Below are 16547 nucleotides of genomic sequence, written 5' to 3'. Positions count from 1 at the left end.
GCTGGGTTGATTGCTCTACTGCTGAGCCACAACCCTAGTTCTGAGTTAGCTTTTGATTATCCCTTTTTGTAAAATGTCACATTAGTTTATTCCTGGAAGACAACACTTTAAAAAATATATATTTTTAATTGTCGATGGGTCTTTATTGTTATTTATTTATATGTGGTGCTGAGAATCAAACCCACTGCCTCATGGATGCCAGGAAAGCATTCTACCACTGATCTACAACTCCAGTCCCCACGGCAACACATTTTTGTTGTTTGTGAACTGAATAACAGATGTAAATGACCAAACACCAATGGACTTCAAAATATGTGGTGTGAATGGTTATTGGTCGTGGTGTGCATTTGTTATTCATGTAATGATTTGTGGTCTGAAGAACTAGTAACAAAGTTTGTATTTTATGCAGTGACTGTGGAAAGTAATATTTGAACTGTGTTATTGGGAGACTGGTGTTTTTAAACTGTGATATGCGGGTTAGTTTTCTGTTCCTGAGATGACAAGTTACAAAGAGGAAAGGTTTCCTTTGACTCAAGAGTTTTGGAAGTTTCAATTCATGATCAATTGGCCTTGTTGCTCTTGGGCCCTGTAATAAGGCAGTGTATTATGAAGGAGGACTATGGTGGAGCAAAGTACTTATCTTATGACAGTGGCACCAAAGAGAAAGGAAGAGACCACCTTCCCATAATTGCCTTTGGAGGCATGTCCCCATTTACTTTCTGTAGGCCCTACCTCTCAAAGATTTCTACCACCTTTCACTAGTGTCACATTGAGGCCCAAGCATTTAACATTTGGGCCTTTTGGGGGATCCTTATCCAAATAATAGTATGTGGTACTGAAATTTGTATGAATCAGAACTTTGTAAAGTGAGGGCTCTTTGTAAATAGTGTTGTATATGATATACCCTTTTGTATTTGATCAACATTGTGATATTCTTCAAAATTGCATGTAGCAGTAGTTTCTTCATTTTCATTGTTATATTCATTATTATATTCATTATGTTATTATAAGAATATAATAATATGTTTTTATCATAGGGAATGTGTAGTTCCATTGTATGAAATTTTTTTAAAAATTGATTTTTAAAATACTTTGACAGTGTATTTTGTGTACATATATACACACACACAAACATACATTTCTGTGAGATGGATCTGAAAGTGGATTTACTTGATTATTCTTTATTTGTAGATTCAACTTTAGTAGATAATGGCAAACTGTTTACCACAGCATTTATATTCTCATCAGCAAGATATATGAATTCTACTTGCTTCACATCCTTTTTAACTTATGTATTTTAAAATTTGAGCTAATAAATTAATATGTGAAGTGTTTATTATGTGTGGTAGGCATTTTCACTCTTTATCCCACATTTCCATTTTACAGATGGGGAAAAAGGTGCAGAGAGGTTAATTAACTGTTAATATAAATGCTCTGGTAAACAGTTTGCCATTATCTACTAAATTTGAATCTACAAATATCTAAACCTAAAATAAGAAACTTTGAGAATATTGATATACCATGAAAAATATTTAGTTATATAAATTGTGTATAATAATCAATAGCGATTTATCTAGGAAGTATAAGTGAAAGAAAAAATGGAGAAAAGAGAAAAATTCCTATGGTGTTGCCTAGGAATGAGTTTATTAATGAAAGCATTATGGATTTTCTGATGAATTGTAAGTTTAAAAAACTCATTATGCTCTCTCATCAGTTATTGTGCCAAAGAATTAGAAGCAAATCTAGGAAATGGTTTTGTGTAGTTTTAAGGTTAATATATAGTTTGCCTTTATCATGTTATCTAACCTAAAAAAAAGAAGTCTGAGTTTGTATTTTTAATGTTGATGGAGCTCCTCAAGATATTGGGAATAGGTAGGAGGAGGGAAAACATACTTTTCTTCATATTCTGTGAAAATACAAAGCTGTAGGTAACTGTACTTGAAAATTTGGAAGTATACAATCATTTAGATTGGGGGTTGTCAAATCGCAACTCTTGGCCAAATCTGACCAACTCTTTGTTTCTGTGAATAAGATTTTATTGGAACATAACTGTGAAGAGTGGTGACTCGAACCCTGGTCTCTGATTCCCTTATGGCTGCGTTTGCACTGGGAGTTGACTATGTAAAAGTGCAGGTCGTGTTACCCCAGTTGCTGTGATAATGCTGGCTAGAGGTGGCTTCATGCCAAGGTGCTGCTCTAATAGTGAAGGCCTTGAGGTCAGCACCTTCTCCCAAGGATAGAGGATATTGGGGAAAACAAGATGAACTTGGTGTCGCACAAGTTTCACTGCATTCTTCAGACTGCCTGCCTTGCTAAAACTTTCTCACAAATAACCTTCTGATGATAAAACCCGTAAGTGTGCTGAGCTAGCTCTGGTGTCATAGCCATGCCCAAGTATTAACATATTGGCCATGACTGCTGTGATACATGAGTAGAATGTTGATATGTGATGGAGACCATATAGCCACAAATCTAAAATATTTCTGTTTGAGCCAAGTGCATGCCTGTAATCCCAGCTACCTGGGAGACTGAGGCAGGAGGATCGAAAGTTTGAGGCCAGCCTGGGCAACTTAGGGGAGACCCTGTCTCAAAATAAAGATGTTTAAAAAAAAAAAGTCTGGGGATGTACCTCAGTGATAGAGAGCTTGCCTAGCATGTACTAGACTTGGGGTTCAGTATTGCAAAACAAAAGTCCTTTGTGGCTCTTAACAGTAAATGTTTTCTGATCTCTTATTTTTTGTTAGCTGCCTTTCTGCTTACTTTTACATATGCTTCATCTGTATAAAGAACTCTTAGCTCAAGGCTTTGATACTGAATTTTTGGTTGTTCATCTTCTATAAAGCAAAATTTCCCCCAAAATCAAGCTGAAGTCTTTTTCTAGAGGCTTTATTGCCACAGTCTGGCTGGGCACAAATCAGGAGCCACTCAAGCAGGAACAAACTTTGTTTCCGAACTCCACCAGCACACTCCACACACGCTCCCCGGGAACTCTCCCAAACGCAACCCATGAAGCTCCTCCAGGAACACACCACACACCAACCCGAACTCCCTCCCCCGGCTGCGCGCGCACTCTCTCGGAACCCCGCGAGAACTCAATGGGAACTCCAAAGTAGTGGGCATCAGATGCAGCAAGAGCCATTCTATTACCGGACAGTAAAGGTCTAATATACAATTGAATCAATCCAGCATCATCTTAATGGCTCGCCTCTCAACCATTACTTCTGGCAAAGTGCCAGGGGCCATTCCTACTGGGCTGTGGCTCTCAACACTTTATTATTATGACTTGGTTTTGAACTCCTACAGATATGTAAGATTTAAGAGTTCTGCTTTTCTGAATGACAAGTATGTTTGTGATCCTTAGCTATTTCTTGCTGCAGACCTTTTATTGGTTTAATGAAAATCATATAGGGGTAATGTTGTCAATAGACATGTCAGTGCCATGTCAGGCTCTGTTCTAATGCTATCTCTATATTTGTTTACTCCTCACTACAGTCTGTGAAGAAGGTATTAGTATTGTCATCACTTTGTAGGCATAGGAGGTTATTCAAGATCATAAAATTCTTAAGGGATGGATAAAATTTAAAGGTAGGCAGACTGATGGTACTACTTCAACTATTTTAAAGGTAGTTCTTTAAATTTATTTAGATGAGTTCAAAAATTCAAATCACATCAGCACTATATTAACAATATAGTTGTTAACAATTGTTTCTTTGGAAGGGTTTTTCAGTACTTAGGAGGCTAGTTCACAGACTACCTTAATGTATCCTAACCCAATTTTCCTTCCTCTACTGTGTGATACTTTTGTTAAGTCCTTACACAAGACTAATATTGCATTTGAAATTTTGATGCTGTTTAAGTCTGTAAACTTCAAGAAGCATACTTACTTATCAGTATGTTCTGTCCAACATTTGATGCCTTCTTAAAGCCTTTAGTGATGATTGTGAACATAGTTCAGATCTCTTCATGATATTTTTCAAATTCTGTAGTCATTTACTCCATGATTCTTTCCTCTTAATCTGTTTTAGCTAGACTGGTCTTAAACACACATCATATTTTGTCTTTATTGTTGCTGTACCTTCTACCTGAAATGTTCTTTTTGAATTTCTTTGTTGGGTTCTGTCACCTCTCTGGTTATCTGTTACTTTCTCATTTAAATCTTCCCAGATTATCCTACCTAAAATAACCTTCTCAGTCTGTTGTTCCTTATATTACTTGTCACTCTGAAATGTTTATATGCCATCTTCCTTGCTAGAATATAAGCTTCAAGATAGCAAGGACTTGGTCTTTTAGTATGTTTTGAAACTCATATTCACAGTACTCAAAATAGAATGGCTTTATTTTCCATCACTTTTGCCATCTCTTTTCTGTAACTGGAACCTAATGTTCTAGGAGTGAAACCACTTTTTTCCCAGCTCAGTTGCTCTTCTTTGATCCCTTAGATTCATTCTAGGAACTCCAAGCCACTATTCTAGTGTTATCTTTTGAAGTTCCCTGTTTGTACTACCATGTCCTTATGTTTGTACTGTGATAAATTTTAAACATCTAGTGCCTTCTTCATTGATAATTGTAATTTCTGGTTCACAGTTGTCTCTATCCCATTCACCTCTCTGTCATGATTTGATAATGCATTTAGCTACAAGTCTTTTTGCATGTTTCAATTCTGGCTAGAGCTACACACAGGCATGGCCAGACCTTTGAATCAACTGAGAATAGTTTTGTGCTCTCATGAGCTTTGAATTTTCACTTTCTGACTTGTGGACAATTCACTTATATATAGCTCTTACACATTGTAAGGTTCTCTACTTAACTCCTCCTCAATGTATTGTCTGCATAAGAATCTCACAGAAAGTGTTGTTATAGCCCAGAATCTAGAATCCAGAATCCTGGGTCACATCCTCAGAGATTTCTGCTTCAGTTGGTGAGAGCTGCTACTATTGATTTTGAATTTCTGTTAAATTCCTAGGAAATGCTCACACGGGTCTAAGGACTTAACATTTTTAGGAACATTTCTAATGATTACTTTGCCTCAAAGGAGCTATTTCACAATTTTGCCTCTTTTCACATTCTCTCTTTACTTTCAGTTGGTAATTTTTATAATTTTCTATAATTCTTTTATTGATAATGCTTTCTTATGTTTTCTCTTCCTACATTTTGTGTATCTTTCCTGTAAGACCATCTCCTTCTCTTAATCAGTTTCTACCATTTTTCTCTTGACGTTTGGTTTTGTGTCTTGGATAACAACTTCCCCTTGGATAACTTTTCCCCTCGACTGCTAGACATAATATGATCGAATAATAAACCCTTTTAGTCAAAATTAGGTTGATCCCAGTTCTCTCTGTCTTCCTTCTGCTAATCTTTTTTTTGGGAACAAAAGTAATGAGTAAGCTCCTTCAGCAGATAGATGTATTTTAATTTAAGCTCCTTCAGCAGATAGATGTATTTTAATTTAAGCTCCTTCAGCAGATAGATGTATTTTAATTTCTTAAAATTTGTTTTGAATTCTAACGTTTTATTGGGCTCCTGGATTTACAGGTCACATGACTCCTACATCTTTATTGTATAGGTCTCTTTTAGCCTCAGCAGTATTTCCTACTATTTTTTCCCTTTTAAGTTTTTTACTTTTGTTTTTTAGTCTTTGCTTTATAAGGCCCTATTGACTACTTCTGTTATTGGGCACATAATCCCCTTTAATCTCTTTCTCGTTTTCTTGAAACTTTGAATGCTTTTTCCTTCATCCAAATCTTTTGTCCAGTGTGGGAGTCTCTAGCTGCATATTCCCATGGATCACTTGAGATATGACGAGCTCAAACTGAGATGTTCTGTAGTATAAAATACACACTGAATTTTAAGATTTAGAATGAAAAAAAGAATGTAAAATATCTCACTACATTTTAAAATATTGATTGCATGTTGGGCTGGGGTTGTGGCTTAGTGGTAGAGCGTTTGCCTAGCATGTGTGAGGCACTGGGTTCAGCACCACTTTAAAAATAAACAAAATAGGGGCTGGGGTTGTGGCTCAGCAGTAGAGCACTCGCTTCGCATGTGTAAGACTCTGGGTTCGATCCTCAGACCACATGAAAAAATAAACAAACAAAATAGGGATATTGTGCCCATGTATAACTAAAAAAACAAAAAACAAAATAAAGTTACTAAAAAAATAGAAAATAAAAAAATTAAAAATGGATTGCATGTTGATAATACTATGGACATATTTAGTTTGGGTTAAGTTAAAAAATTGCTAAAGTTAACTTCACCTATTTCCTTAAATATGGCTATAATATATAACTCAAATATATTTCTATTAGTCAATATTGATCTAACTTTCATCTTTCCTTAAAGACCCAGATCAGTTGTTTTTTAATCTACTAATACATATTTCCTTCTGAATTACAGCATCAGCCTTTTTGAACCTTCTCTCACAAACCTCATTTAGATATTAAACTTCCTCAGAGCCAGGGTGATCCTCCATAGTGCCTATCGTATAGTGGTTGTGTGTATTTCTGAAAAAGTAAGTTAGCCAATATTACCACTTTATAAAAGAAGATACCGAGCTTACTTGCCTGTTGTAATGTTTTTCTTAAGTTGGTGGGTGAGGTTGATATGAAGGGGAGAGGAGAGGCATTACTTTGAGCTGTTAAAATCTGACATGTTCTTCCCATAAGTTCATCTAGCCACCTCAGACTACTATGATAGTTTTGAACTGTGCTTTGATTTTACTGCCATCTGGTGTTGGGATTAGGCAACTGTAGTTCAGTATTCATCTTTTCAATGGAAGAAGATAGGCAGTCTTTCCTAATGTGGACCTGTTCTCCTCTATCCTCTAAGTAAGCTATCAGTAAGAACTCATTTAGGGGCTGGGGTTGTAAGTTAGTGGTAGAGTGCTTGCCTAGCATGTGTGAGGAACTGGGTTCAATTCTCAGTACCACTATAAATAAATAAAACAAAGGTTCATCAACAACTAAAAGATTTTTTTTAAAAAAAAGAAGTTCATTTAATTTCAATTTACAAAATATTTATTCTCCTTATTGGAATGCTGTTTCCTTGACTTCACAGATAATATACTCTCTTCCTCTGTGTGTGTGTGTGTGTGTGTGTGTGTGTGTATGTATGTGTATGTATTTTTCTGGCTGTTCTCTCATTTGGCAGCCCATTTCTGTTTTTTTAATTTTTTATTCTTTTAGTTGTCAGTTATATGCGGTGCTGAGAATCTAACCCCAGTGCCTCACACATGCTAGGCAAACACTCTACCACTAAGTCACAACCCCAGTCCCCCATTTCTCTCTTTGTGTTATAGCTTTTAAACCATACATTCTGGCACTCTGCTTTTTTTATTCCTTGTTTTCATCTGTATCCATGGGTTTACTGTCTGTTTACAGGGAAATTTACATTGAGAACCAGAAATATCTTCTGAACTTCAGGTCATTGTCTCTAGTTGCTTGCCTAGATGTTATTTGATCACCTCAAACTTAATATGCTCCTATCTCAATGTGATTCTCACCCCATCTTCATTTCTCAGATCAGTTTTTCTTGTTAATCTATCATACTAGAATTCTGGGAATCAGATTGACATTCCCCATCCATCTTTCACACTCATTTGTCAAATTTTCATCACATGTTAAGTCTAAAAGGTATGTTCTTGTGGGTGTAAAATTTATGACCCCATTATTTCATCTAGGTTACTATTGTTTATTCCTTGGACTAAACATACTCCTAATTAGTTTCACTACATCCATTCTTGACTGTATTCACCTGTTTTATGTATATTTAATGTCGTTTTCTCTTAGCCTGAGAGTTCTGTGATGCAGGGACTGTGTGCATTTGGCTTCTCTTTGAATCACTAGCAACTGATAGAGTTCCAAAAATCTGTAGGTTTATTTGTCAATTAACGTGGTTGTGTCTTGGATTATCAATTTCCCCCTTTATTGTAAATTAGCTTTTCCCCTTGACCTCCAGATATGATCAAATAAATAATAAACCCTTTCAGTCAAAGTAAGGTCAATCCCAGTTCCCCCTCTTTCTTTATTTTTTTTCCTAGGGAAACTTAATTGTGTCTATAGAGGCAGTATATTTTTTGTGTTAATTAGCTAGTATTCAGATAACCCTAGGACAACAACCTACTTATGTGTGACCATTAATTAATATACTGAAATTATTTTCAGAGTATTTAAAATTCAGTGTGATGAGGTTGGGAATTAGCTCGGTGATAGAGTGCTTGTGTAATATGTATACAAGGCTCTGGGTTCAATTTCTAGGACTGTGCCCCCTGCAAAAATAATATCCGTGCCATTGGTTTGTCTCTTAGCATTCTTCTGTCTGAAATTTAATAATTTTTAATTTTAATATGGAAGTATATTTGTTAAATCATCAATTAATTAAACCCATTTGTTCTTGATAGGTTTGCTTAATAATTTTGGTTAGCTTCAACATTTTAAAGATGCTTTTTGCTTATAAATTTTTCCTAGTGGGGCTTGCTTATTCATTGGAGTTGATGATATTGCTCAATAAAAAATTTAACTTATGAAAGTAAAGATGATTTATAAAAAGTAGGTATTTAAAGATGGGCAACAATTTGTAAACTAAGGACACAAACTCAGTATTTAATAGGTACATACCAGGTTTTTTTGGTGTGTGTGTGTGTGTTGGGTAGTCCTGAGCATTGTAGTATTTTGGTAGCATTGTTGGCACCTACCAGCATGATCGCATCTCACCCCTTATGATAACCAAAAGCCTTCTAGACATTGCCAGATTGCAATGTCTAGGGGCAGGGGGCAGTGATATACACAAATCATGTATCTCTTCATCTTTTTTGATATTGGAGATATAACCCAGGGTGCTTTACCAATGAGGTACATCCCTAGCTCTTTTTTTTTTTGGTAATTTTGAGATTCACTGAGTTGCTTAGGGTTTTGCTAGGTTGCTAAGGCTGGCCTTGATTGGGATCCTCCTGTCTCAGCTTCCTGAATTGCTGAGATTACAGGTATGCACCATTGTGCCCCACCTGTGATATCTCTTCTCTGAAATGCTTGAGACTAGAAGTATTCAGATTTTTCCTGTCTCAGCCTCCTGAGCTGCTTGGATTACAGGTGTTCACTATTGCACCTGACCTCTGTATCTCTTCTCTGAAATACTTAGGACCAGAAATATTCAGACTTCAAAAGGTTTCAAAATTTGGAGCTTTTGGGATTAGGGATGCTCATGCTCTACCTGAGCATTCCCAATACTTAGAAAGGAATAAATAACATGTCATGGAATGTTTCACTAGGAAAATCTTTGGTATTGCTAGGTGCCTTTGGAATTGTAGTAACTGTGTGGTTTATTGTTAAAGGCAAGAAAAATAGTTTATATAACTCTGTTTTTCACATTTTAGAATTTGTGTTTGCTTAGAATAAAGTAACTTTTGTACTTGACCATCTGGCTTTTACTTAATTGAAAAAGTGGTGCATTCTAAATCATATTTAACTGATAGTTTCATTTTGTTAACTGACTTCGGCAGTTAGGTTTTGGTAGAACAAGGAACCAAGATTACAATATAAAGAGTAGCTTGTAATTAGAGCTTTTGCCATTTATGTGTGTGTGTGTGTGTGTGTCTGCGTGTGTGCACGCATGCAGTCCTGTGTATGTATATGGAATAGAGGATATAATTATCTTTTCTTATTTTTTTCTTCAAAGGGACATGAGAGATGGCTTTAGAAGAAAAAGTTTCTACTCTTCCCATTATGCGAGAGACCGGTCTCCTCATAAAAGGGATGCTCCTTATTTTAGAGAATCGCCTGTAGGTCGAAAGGACTCTCCACACAGCAGATCTGGCTCCAGTGTCAGTAGTAGAAGTTACTCTCCAGAACGAAGCAAAACATATTCTTTCCATCAGTCTCAACATAGAAGTATGTATTTTATATGAATCCTTTTCCTTTCACAGTTTCCACTGATGGAAGTGTACTAAGACAAATTGCCTCATAGGTGTTATAACTTTAATTTGAAAAAATCTAAAATTTATAGGGAACTTTAAAGAATAGTATAATGAATACTAAATACATGGGTTTTCCCAACTCTTTGAAGTTGGGGTCTGCTTAACCTTTCACCTTCAAATTTAGTGCAGAAGTATATTCTAACTGGTTGTAAGCCAAGAGAGGGAAATCAAAAAAAGTCCAGAATATTTCTTTTACTTTTAAACTTCCTTCCTATTTAGTGTCTTTTTCAAATAATAAGAATTTTAATTCGTTAGCCTCTGCCTCCTGCATGATGAGAGTGATGGAGAACTACCTGTCATCATCACATTGTTTTCTCTTGTAGCTGTTGCCTGGATCTGTGTTGAGCAAACATTTATCTGTTATTCCTTAATTTGTAGAGCTAGGCAGAGTGAGGCTTTCTAAAAAACATGTTTTTGATTATAGGTAGGTGTATGAATGATGGTGTGATGGTGTAAGACTTAAGAATATCATTGGAAAGCTCTCAAACCAAACCAAAACAAAAACATAGCAACTCTGTGCTTGATAGCTTAATATAATATGCTTGAGACACTTCTGGGAAACTGGAAGTTCTGTGGAGCTTAATGTTAATGAGTGTTTTCTCCTTTGCTTTTCTCTCTCCCACTTCCATATTAAAAACCCCAAACAAAAGCAAAAAGCCTTCAAGATAACAACCTCTAAACTTAGTGAGTGCTTTCATGCGCAGACATATGGTAAATTAGCCAGATGCCTTTTAAGTATTTGTTTTCTGAATATGTATGACTTAAGTCAAGATCAATTAATGATTTGATTGAGAGGAAGAAAGTATCTATGGAAACTAATAATGAAGACTTTTTAACAAAACATAAAATATTAAAACAGAAACTTGAGATTCTTATTTGATAGCTTATAGTGAAGCTGTTAAAAATAGAATTGGTGAATTAGCCTTGTTTTTTTTTTTTTTTTTAATATCCTTTAAAACAGAAATTTCTGGGAGACCATTTTTTTTTTCTGTTTTTGTGCACTTGGCTGCTTTGTGACCAAAACTCTATAAAGTCTTAAGATGAAGTATGCATGAGACATAATGTGATATTCCTCTCTCAGGATCTCCAGTATACTGTTCCCATCTTTTGAGGTTCAATATCTTTAGTATGTGGAATGGTGGAAAGATTGGGGGACCCAAGATATGGAGTAAACTGAAATATAAATATAAATGACTTTGCTAATTCCGTGTTTGTTTTCATTAATCTTTTAACTTTGAAAGTAAAATTCTTTAATGAAGATAAAATAATTTGTTCTGGGAGAACTCTTACAGGATACTTTGGTTCCTTAACTACTTATGCAATACTAAGAAAGTATTTTCTATATTCCTCTCATGCTTTCAGAATACTTATATAAGATCATCTTATTAAAAAGCCAAGAAGTCTTAAGTTGGAGAAGTCTTGTTTTCAACAGTAAATGGAGAAGTAAATATTACACTTGTGATACTAGTTTTTGTTTTATCTGAACATCACAGATATTAATTGTACCTTGCTTTCCTTCAAAGAAATACCAAGGAATAGGATCGTTCAATTATCACCAGCTTAAGCTAGATTAATTAACAATGTGTTGAAATTCAGTTTGTAATGTAGTTGAAATTGTGGTAAAGATCTTAAATGTTTTTACACATTACAGGTTAAAATAATAAGTTTTAAAAATTCCTTATGCCCTCATTTTTTTTAATTCTTTAATTTTAAAATTTTTGCTTTTTGTTTATAACTTTTCAGAGTAATTTAACCTGCTTTAATAAAAACTAGTAGTTTGACTGTAGTAACTGTTAAAGGACTAAATCTTCATAAGTCTGACATGCATTTTAACATCTCCTTTTTGTTCTTAGTTATAAGCCACAGAATTATTTAACTGTTTTTCCAACTCAAGTGCCTATTTCTCATTTTGTGTTTATATACACATACAACTAAATTTCTTCTACTTAGCTTTTTAGGTAAATCCTATGGAACTTTGTATTGCTTCAGACTAATTACCCTTCTAAATCAAACTTATTTTCAAACCATACTTCACTAATAAGAACTTGGTTCTTATGTTAGTTAGGCTGACCTGGACATAACTGTGAAAGCAACATTCTTTTTAGTCCTTTTTGTTCATATTCAGATGCTAACAGTGTGTAGACTGTCTTTTAACCTCATTTTCTTTTAACATTTACCTTTTATTTAGCATAGTAGCATTAAAAGCAACATCAGAATTCATTAAATTCAGTCTCTTATACCCATTCTTTTATATATAGTATTTTATTTATTTATGTGGTGCTGAGGATCGAACCCAGTGCCTCACACTTGCTCGGCAAGTGCTTTACCACTCAGCCCCAGCCCCAGCCCCTTTTATACACATTTTTTGTTGAAGTCTATCTCAGTTTGGCCATTCCACCTCTGTATGTAGCTCATTGTTTAGAAAATAATCTTTTCCTCTAACATCTACTTAATACTAGTTATTTTTCTTAAGCCACATATACAAACAAACATTTCTTTTTTGTTGTAACGTTTTACATACTGGAGGAGTACTATCATATCCTTTTATTCCCCAGAGTTGAATTTAGATACTTTTAGAGATCTGTTAACCTCAAGCTTTGATCATCACTGTTTGCTGTTACTCAACCACTTGTGATCCTCCAACTTTACTATTATCTTGTCTTTATTTCCATTTAGGGATCTCATTGGAAGGCCTTATCAGATGCACTCTTGCCAAAATTTTAAGTTGTAAAGCATTTCCTCAATCAAACAGTGACATAAAGATTGTGTTGCTTTGTTTTTATAAATCCATTGTGGCTTGCAGGAACTTACAAACTACTTCTTTGTTAATTTATTCTAAACATTTGCCAAATTTGCCAGTGATGCTTATTTTTTAATGAGGCTGTATAGCATTTTGCTTCAATTTAAAAAAAAAAACATAATTGCTATGGAAGATTTGCAGAGTTTTTGTTGTTGTTAATGTTGTTGCCCTGTTTTTCTCCAGCCTAACTTCCTCTTATTTTCTTGATTTTTGGCAAGTATTTCAAAGAAAGACTATTACTCATCTCTGTTTAATTCTTTTAAAAATACTTGTTCTAAGTGTTCAAATATTAAAAACACTTTTGATACCAGTGTATTTGGAAGTGTTCATTATTGAACTTTATTATAGTGGGAAAAGATGTATATCTTAAGAACTATTGGTTATGTATAAATTTTGTGTGCATGTATGTGGTGCTAGGAATTGAACCCAGGGGTTCCCAACAACTGAGCTACATCCACAGTTCTTTTTATATTTGAGACAGGATCTTGCTAAGTTGCCCAGGCTGTCCTCAAATTTGCTATGCTCCTGCCTTGGTTTCCTGAATCACTGGGGTTACAGGTGTGCACCACTGCACCCCCAATAAAGCATTTAAAAAAAATTTGGAGTTTAATTTTGTATTTAGAGAGCAGGCTTTTCTGTGCAGATTTGAAGTAGTAATGGGAATATGGAAATAAGATTGTATACTAGATAATAGAAAGGGAGGCTAAAGCCATTCTCCTAACAGCTACATACATATCATAGTGTTTCTTAGTTGGAACCATTGTATTTGTGTTCAGTATATATACTTGTCTTTTAACAAATAAAAATATATTGAAGATACATGGTTTGCCAAGCAATACAGATCTCTACCATCTTTAGTTTATGATCTAGTTAAAGAGGCAAGCAAACAAATAAATAGGAATAAGCATTTTAGGTAGTATATGAAGGATGAGTAGAAATTTGAGAGAATGCCAGTAGAGAAGATTTATTGGGATTAGCTGTGTTCTTTGGGAATTCCTGAAGTATAATTTAATATTTTCCTGAAAAGTCTTGAGCTATTAACGGATTCACACTATTAATTAGCTGTTGAGTTAGATTCTATAATATATCATTCTTATTTGAGAACCCATTGTTTAGTCATAAGAGAGCTTTGGCTGTGAGTTTCCTGGGTGAACCCTAGGAGTACAGGTGTAGCTTTTCTGGCATCTGAATGATAAAAGTTCTAAAGCAGTAATCGATTAATACTAGATGTGTAGACATTTTATAGTGTCCTTGCTTGGTACTTAGAATGTTCTCTCAGTGGCAAGCATTCATAAATGTGTACAGGTGATACAGTATTTTCCTTATGTACAAAAGTGAGATTTACATGCTTTTAGTGGATATATTAGAGCACCACTCAGCAGGGCACTTTCAAGAGTTCCTAGTCAGTTGACTTTACTTCAGCTTGTCAGTATCTGACCTGATAGATTGTGGGGCAGAGATGGTGCAAAGCTTTCTCCACCTCTATACCAGTATCATTTCCCCATCATTTTTGGTTACCTTTAACACAGAACATATTTCTGGGATTGACGCAATGGATACAAGTACCCATTTTCTGTTATAGACTTTCTTGAATGAACTGGTAAATCTCTAAGAAGTCACACTCTTTTTAACCAGAATTCCCAAATTCTCCTGTTTGTCTGTGGTCCAGAAAAACAAGCCTTCAGTTGTCAAAGGAGAGATGAATGTAACACCTGTGCTGTGAAGTTTGTTTCTTGAATTTGAAGGTTTCTTTTTGTTGCTATTTGCCGAGCACTGTATGTACTGAGAGTCAGTAGTTTACAAGGCATAGACTCTAACTTTATTATCTCTCTTGATGATTTCTGGGGTTTTTTTTTTGTGTGTGTGCAGTATCCTTTGTTCTTATGAGTTATTATAATGAATAGCACTTGATACTGTTGGATGACTCCTTGCTTTCAGTAGGAAAATATAGAAGAAAGCATATTTTTGAAAGATCATAGTAGATTTGTATTCAGCTATTTTGTTAGGTGAATCAACAAATACTGTGCAATTCTTTTTTTTTTAATATTTTTTAGTTGTCGTTGGACACAATATCTTTATTTATTTACTTTTAATGTGGTGCTGAGGATCAAACCCAGGGCCTCACACATGCTAGGCGAGCATTCTACCGCTGAGCCACAGTCCCAGCCCCTGCAATTCTTAAAGAACTTCTTGAATGTTTTTTTGGAGCTACTTCTCCAGCTTTTGCTTTTACTTTAAAAAATCTTTATGTCTGGTGTGTAGAACCAATAAAGATGTTCCTTGACTTACAGTAGTACTATATTCATCATCATAAGTTGAAAATATATTTAATGCACCAGACTACTGAACTTCATAGTTTAGCAACACAGTACACTGTAGAGTTTTGGTTGTTTACCCTTGTGATCAGTGTGACTGACTGGGAGCTGTGGCTTGCTGCCACTGCTTAGCATTCAGTTACAGTACTATACGATACATCATTAGTCCTGGAAAAGATCAAATTTCAAAGTACAGTTTCTACTGAATGCATATGGCCAATATACCATTGTAAAGTTTCAAAATTATAAGTTGAACCATTTTAAGTTAGAAAGTATTTGTAATTTTTTTTTTTAATCTTTATTTTTCTTTAACCACCAATATTTATAAATTTTGATTTCTATACTGCCACTTACAGAATTTTCCTTCTTGGTTTATTTCCTTAATCCTAATTTAAGATTAATTTCTTTTTTTGTGGAACTGGGGATTGAGCCCAAGGGAGCTTTATAAATGAGCTATACCCCAGACCTTTTTATTTTTTGAGACATGGTCTCCCTAAGTTGCAGGCTGGCCTTGCACTTGCAGTCTTACTACTTCAGCCTCTCTGAGTCACTGTGATTATAGGTGTGTGCCATGTGCCCAGCAATACCCATTTTCTTTAGCAAATCACAGCAAAGGCAAGAATATTTTGACCCCTTTTTCCCCCTTTGCTGTCAAGCAGAAAGTTAGTGTCTGCTTACTAGGGTGAGTGAGATTAATTTGAGGTGTAATAGCTAAGTAGCTAGTGAATGACATCCTGTCAGTTAGAATGTAGAACAGTGAGTAGAAGGGATAGATTTGAGAAATGTGTTTCATAGTGTTGATTGAAACCAACTAGGAATAGCAGAGCAAAAAGAATTGAGGTTAGGAGGAACACTCACATTTAGGAAACAAAAAGTAACAGAAAAGAAAAGGAAAGATATAGTTAGAAAGATGTATGGGACCAACATAAAAATACAAAGGCACTGAGGGTTCAAAATGTTCTGGGGCCCCAACCTGTGTTGCTATTGGGAGGTCATGGAACCTTTAGGAGGTGGGACCTACTTAGAAGATTGTCTTTCAAGGGGAATGTTGGCACTCTGCTTCCTGTTTTCTCTGCTGCCATGAGGTGTACTGGCCTCTTATATCATTTTCCCATCATGATGCACTGTGCTACCACATGTCCAAAGCAATGGGGCCAAGCCACTGTGGACTACAACCTCCAAAACTGTGACTAGAGTAAACCTTTTCTCCTTATAAGCTGGTTATCTCAGATTTTGTCACAGAAAGGTGACTGATGCAGGTATGAAAAACCAATTTTAAAATATTAAGAAAATCTTATGTATAAGTCATTAAAGTGTCAAGGGTAAGAGTGAGGTCTTGGGGCTGGGACTGTAGCTCAGTGGTAGAGCACTTGCCTTGCACATGGAGGTACTAGATTCGATCCTCAGCACCACATAAAAATAAATAAATAAAGATATTGTACTCTACAACTAAAAAAAAAAAGAA

General features: G+C 35.2%; 1 protein-coding gene across 9 annotated transcripts in view; it reads left to right on the top strand.

Moving 5' to 3' along the window:
- Pphln1 (periphilin 1) overlaps positions 1-16547 on the top strand; it is a 108698-nt gene that overhangs the window by 55579 nt on the left and 36572 nt on the right. For all 9 annotated transcript variants that reach the window (XM_027934181.2, XM_071609960.1, XM_071609964.1 and 6 more), the window contains one exon: positions 9670-9881. In XM_027934181.2, coding sequence (XP_027789982.1) covers positions 9670-9881 — 212 coding nt within the window. The remainder of the gene's footprint in view (positions 1-9669; positions 9882-16547) is intronic.

This window comes from Marmota flaviventris, chromosome 3 (genome assembly GCF_047511675.1).
Source record: "Marmota flaviventris isolate mMarFla1 chromosome 3, mMarFla1.hap1, whole genome shotgun sequence".
Taxonomy (NCBI): Eukaryota; Metazoa; Chordata; class Mammalia; order Rodentia; family Sciuridae; genus Marmota; species Marmota flaviventris.
The sequence above is the reverse complement of the archived record's forward strand: the minus strand, read 5'-3'. Positions and strand labels throughout refer to the sequence as shown.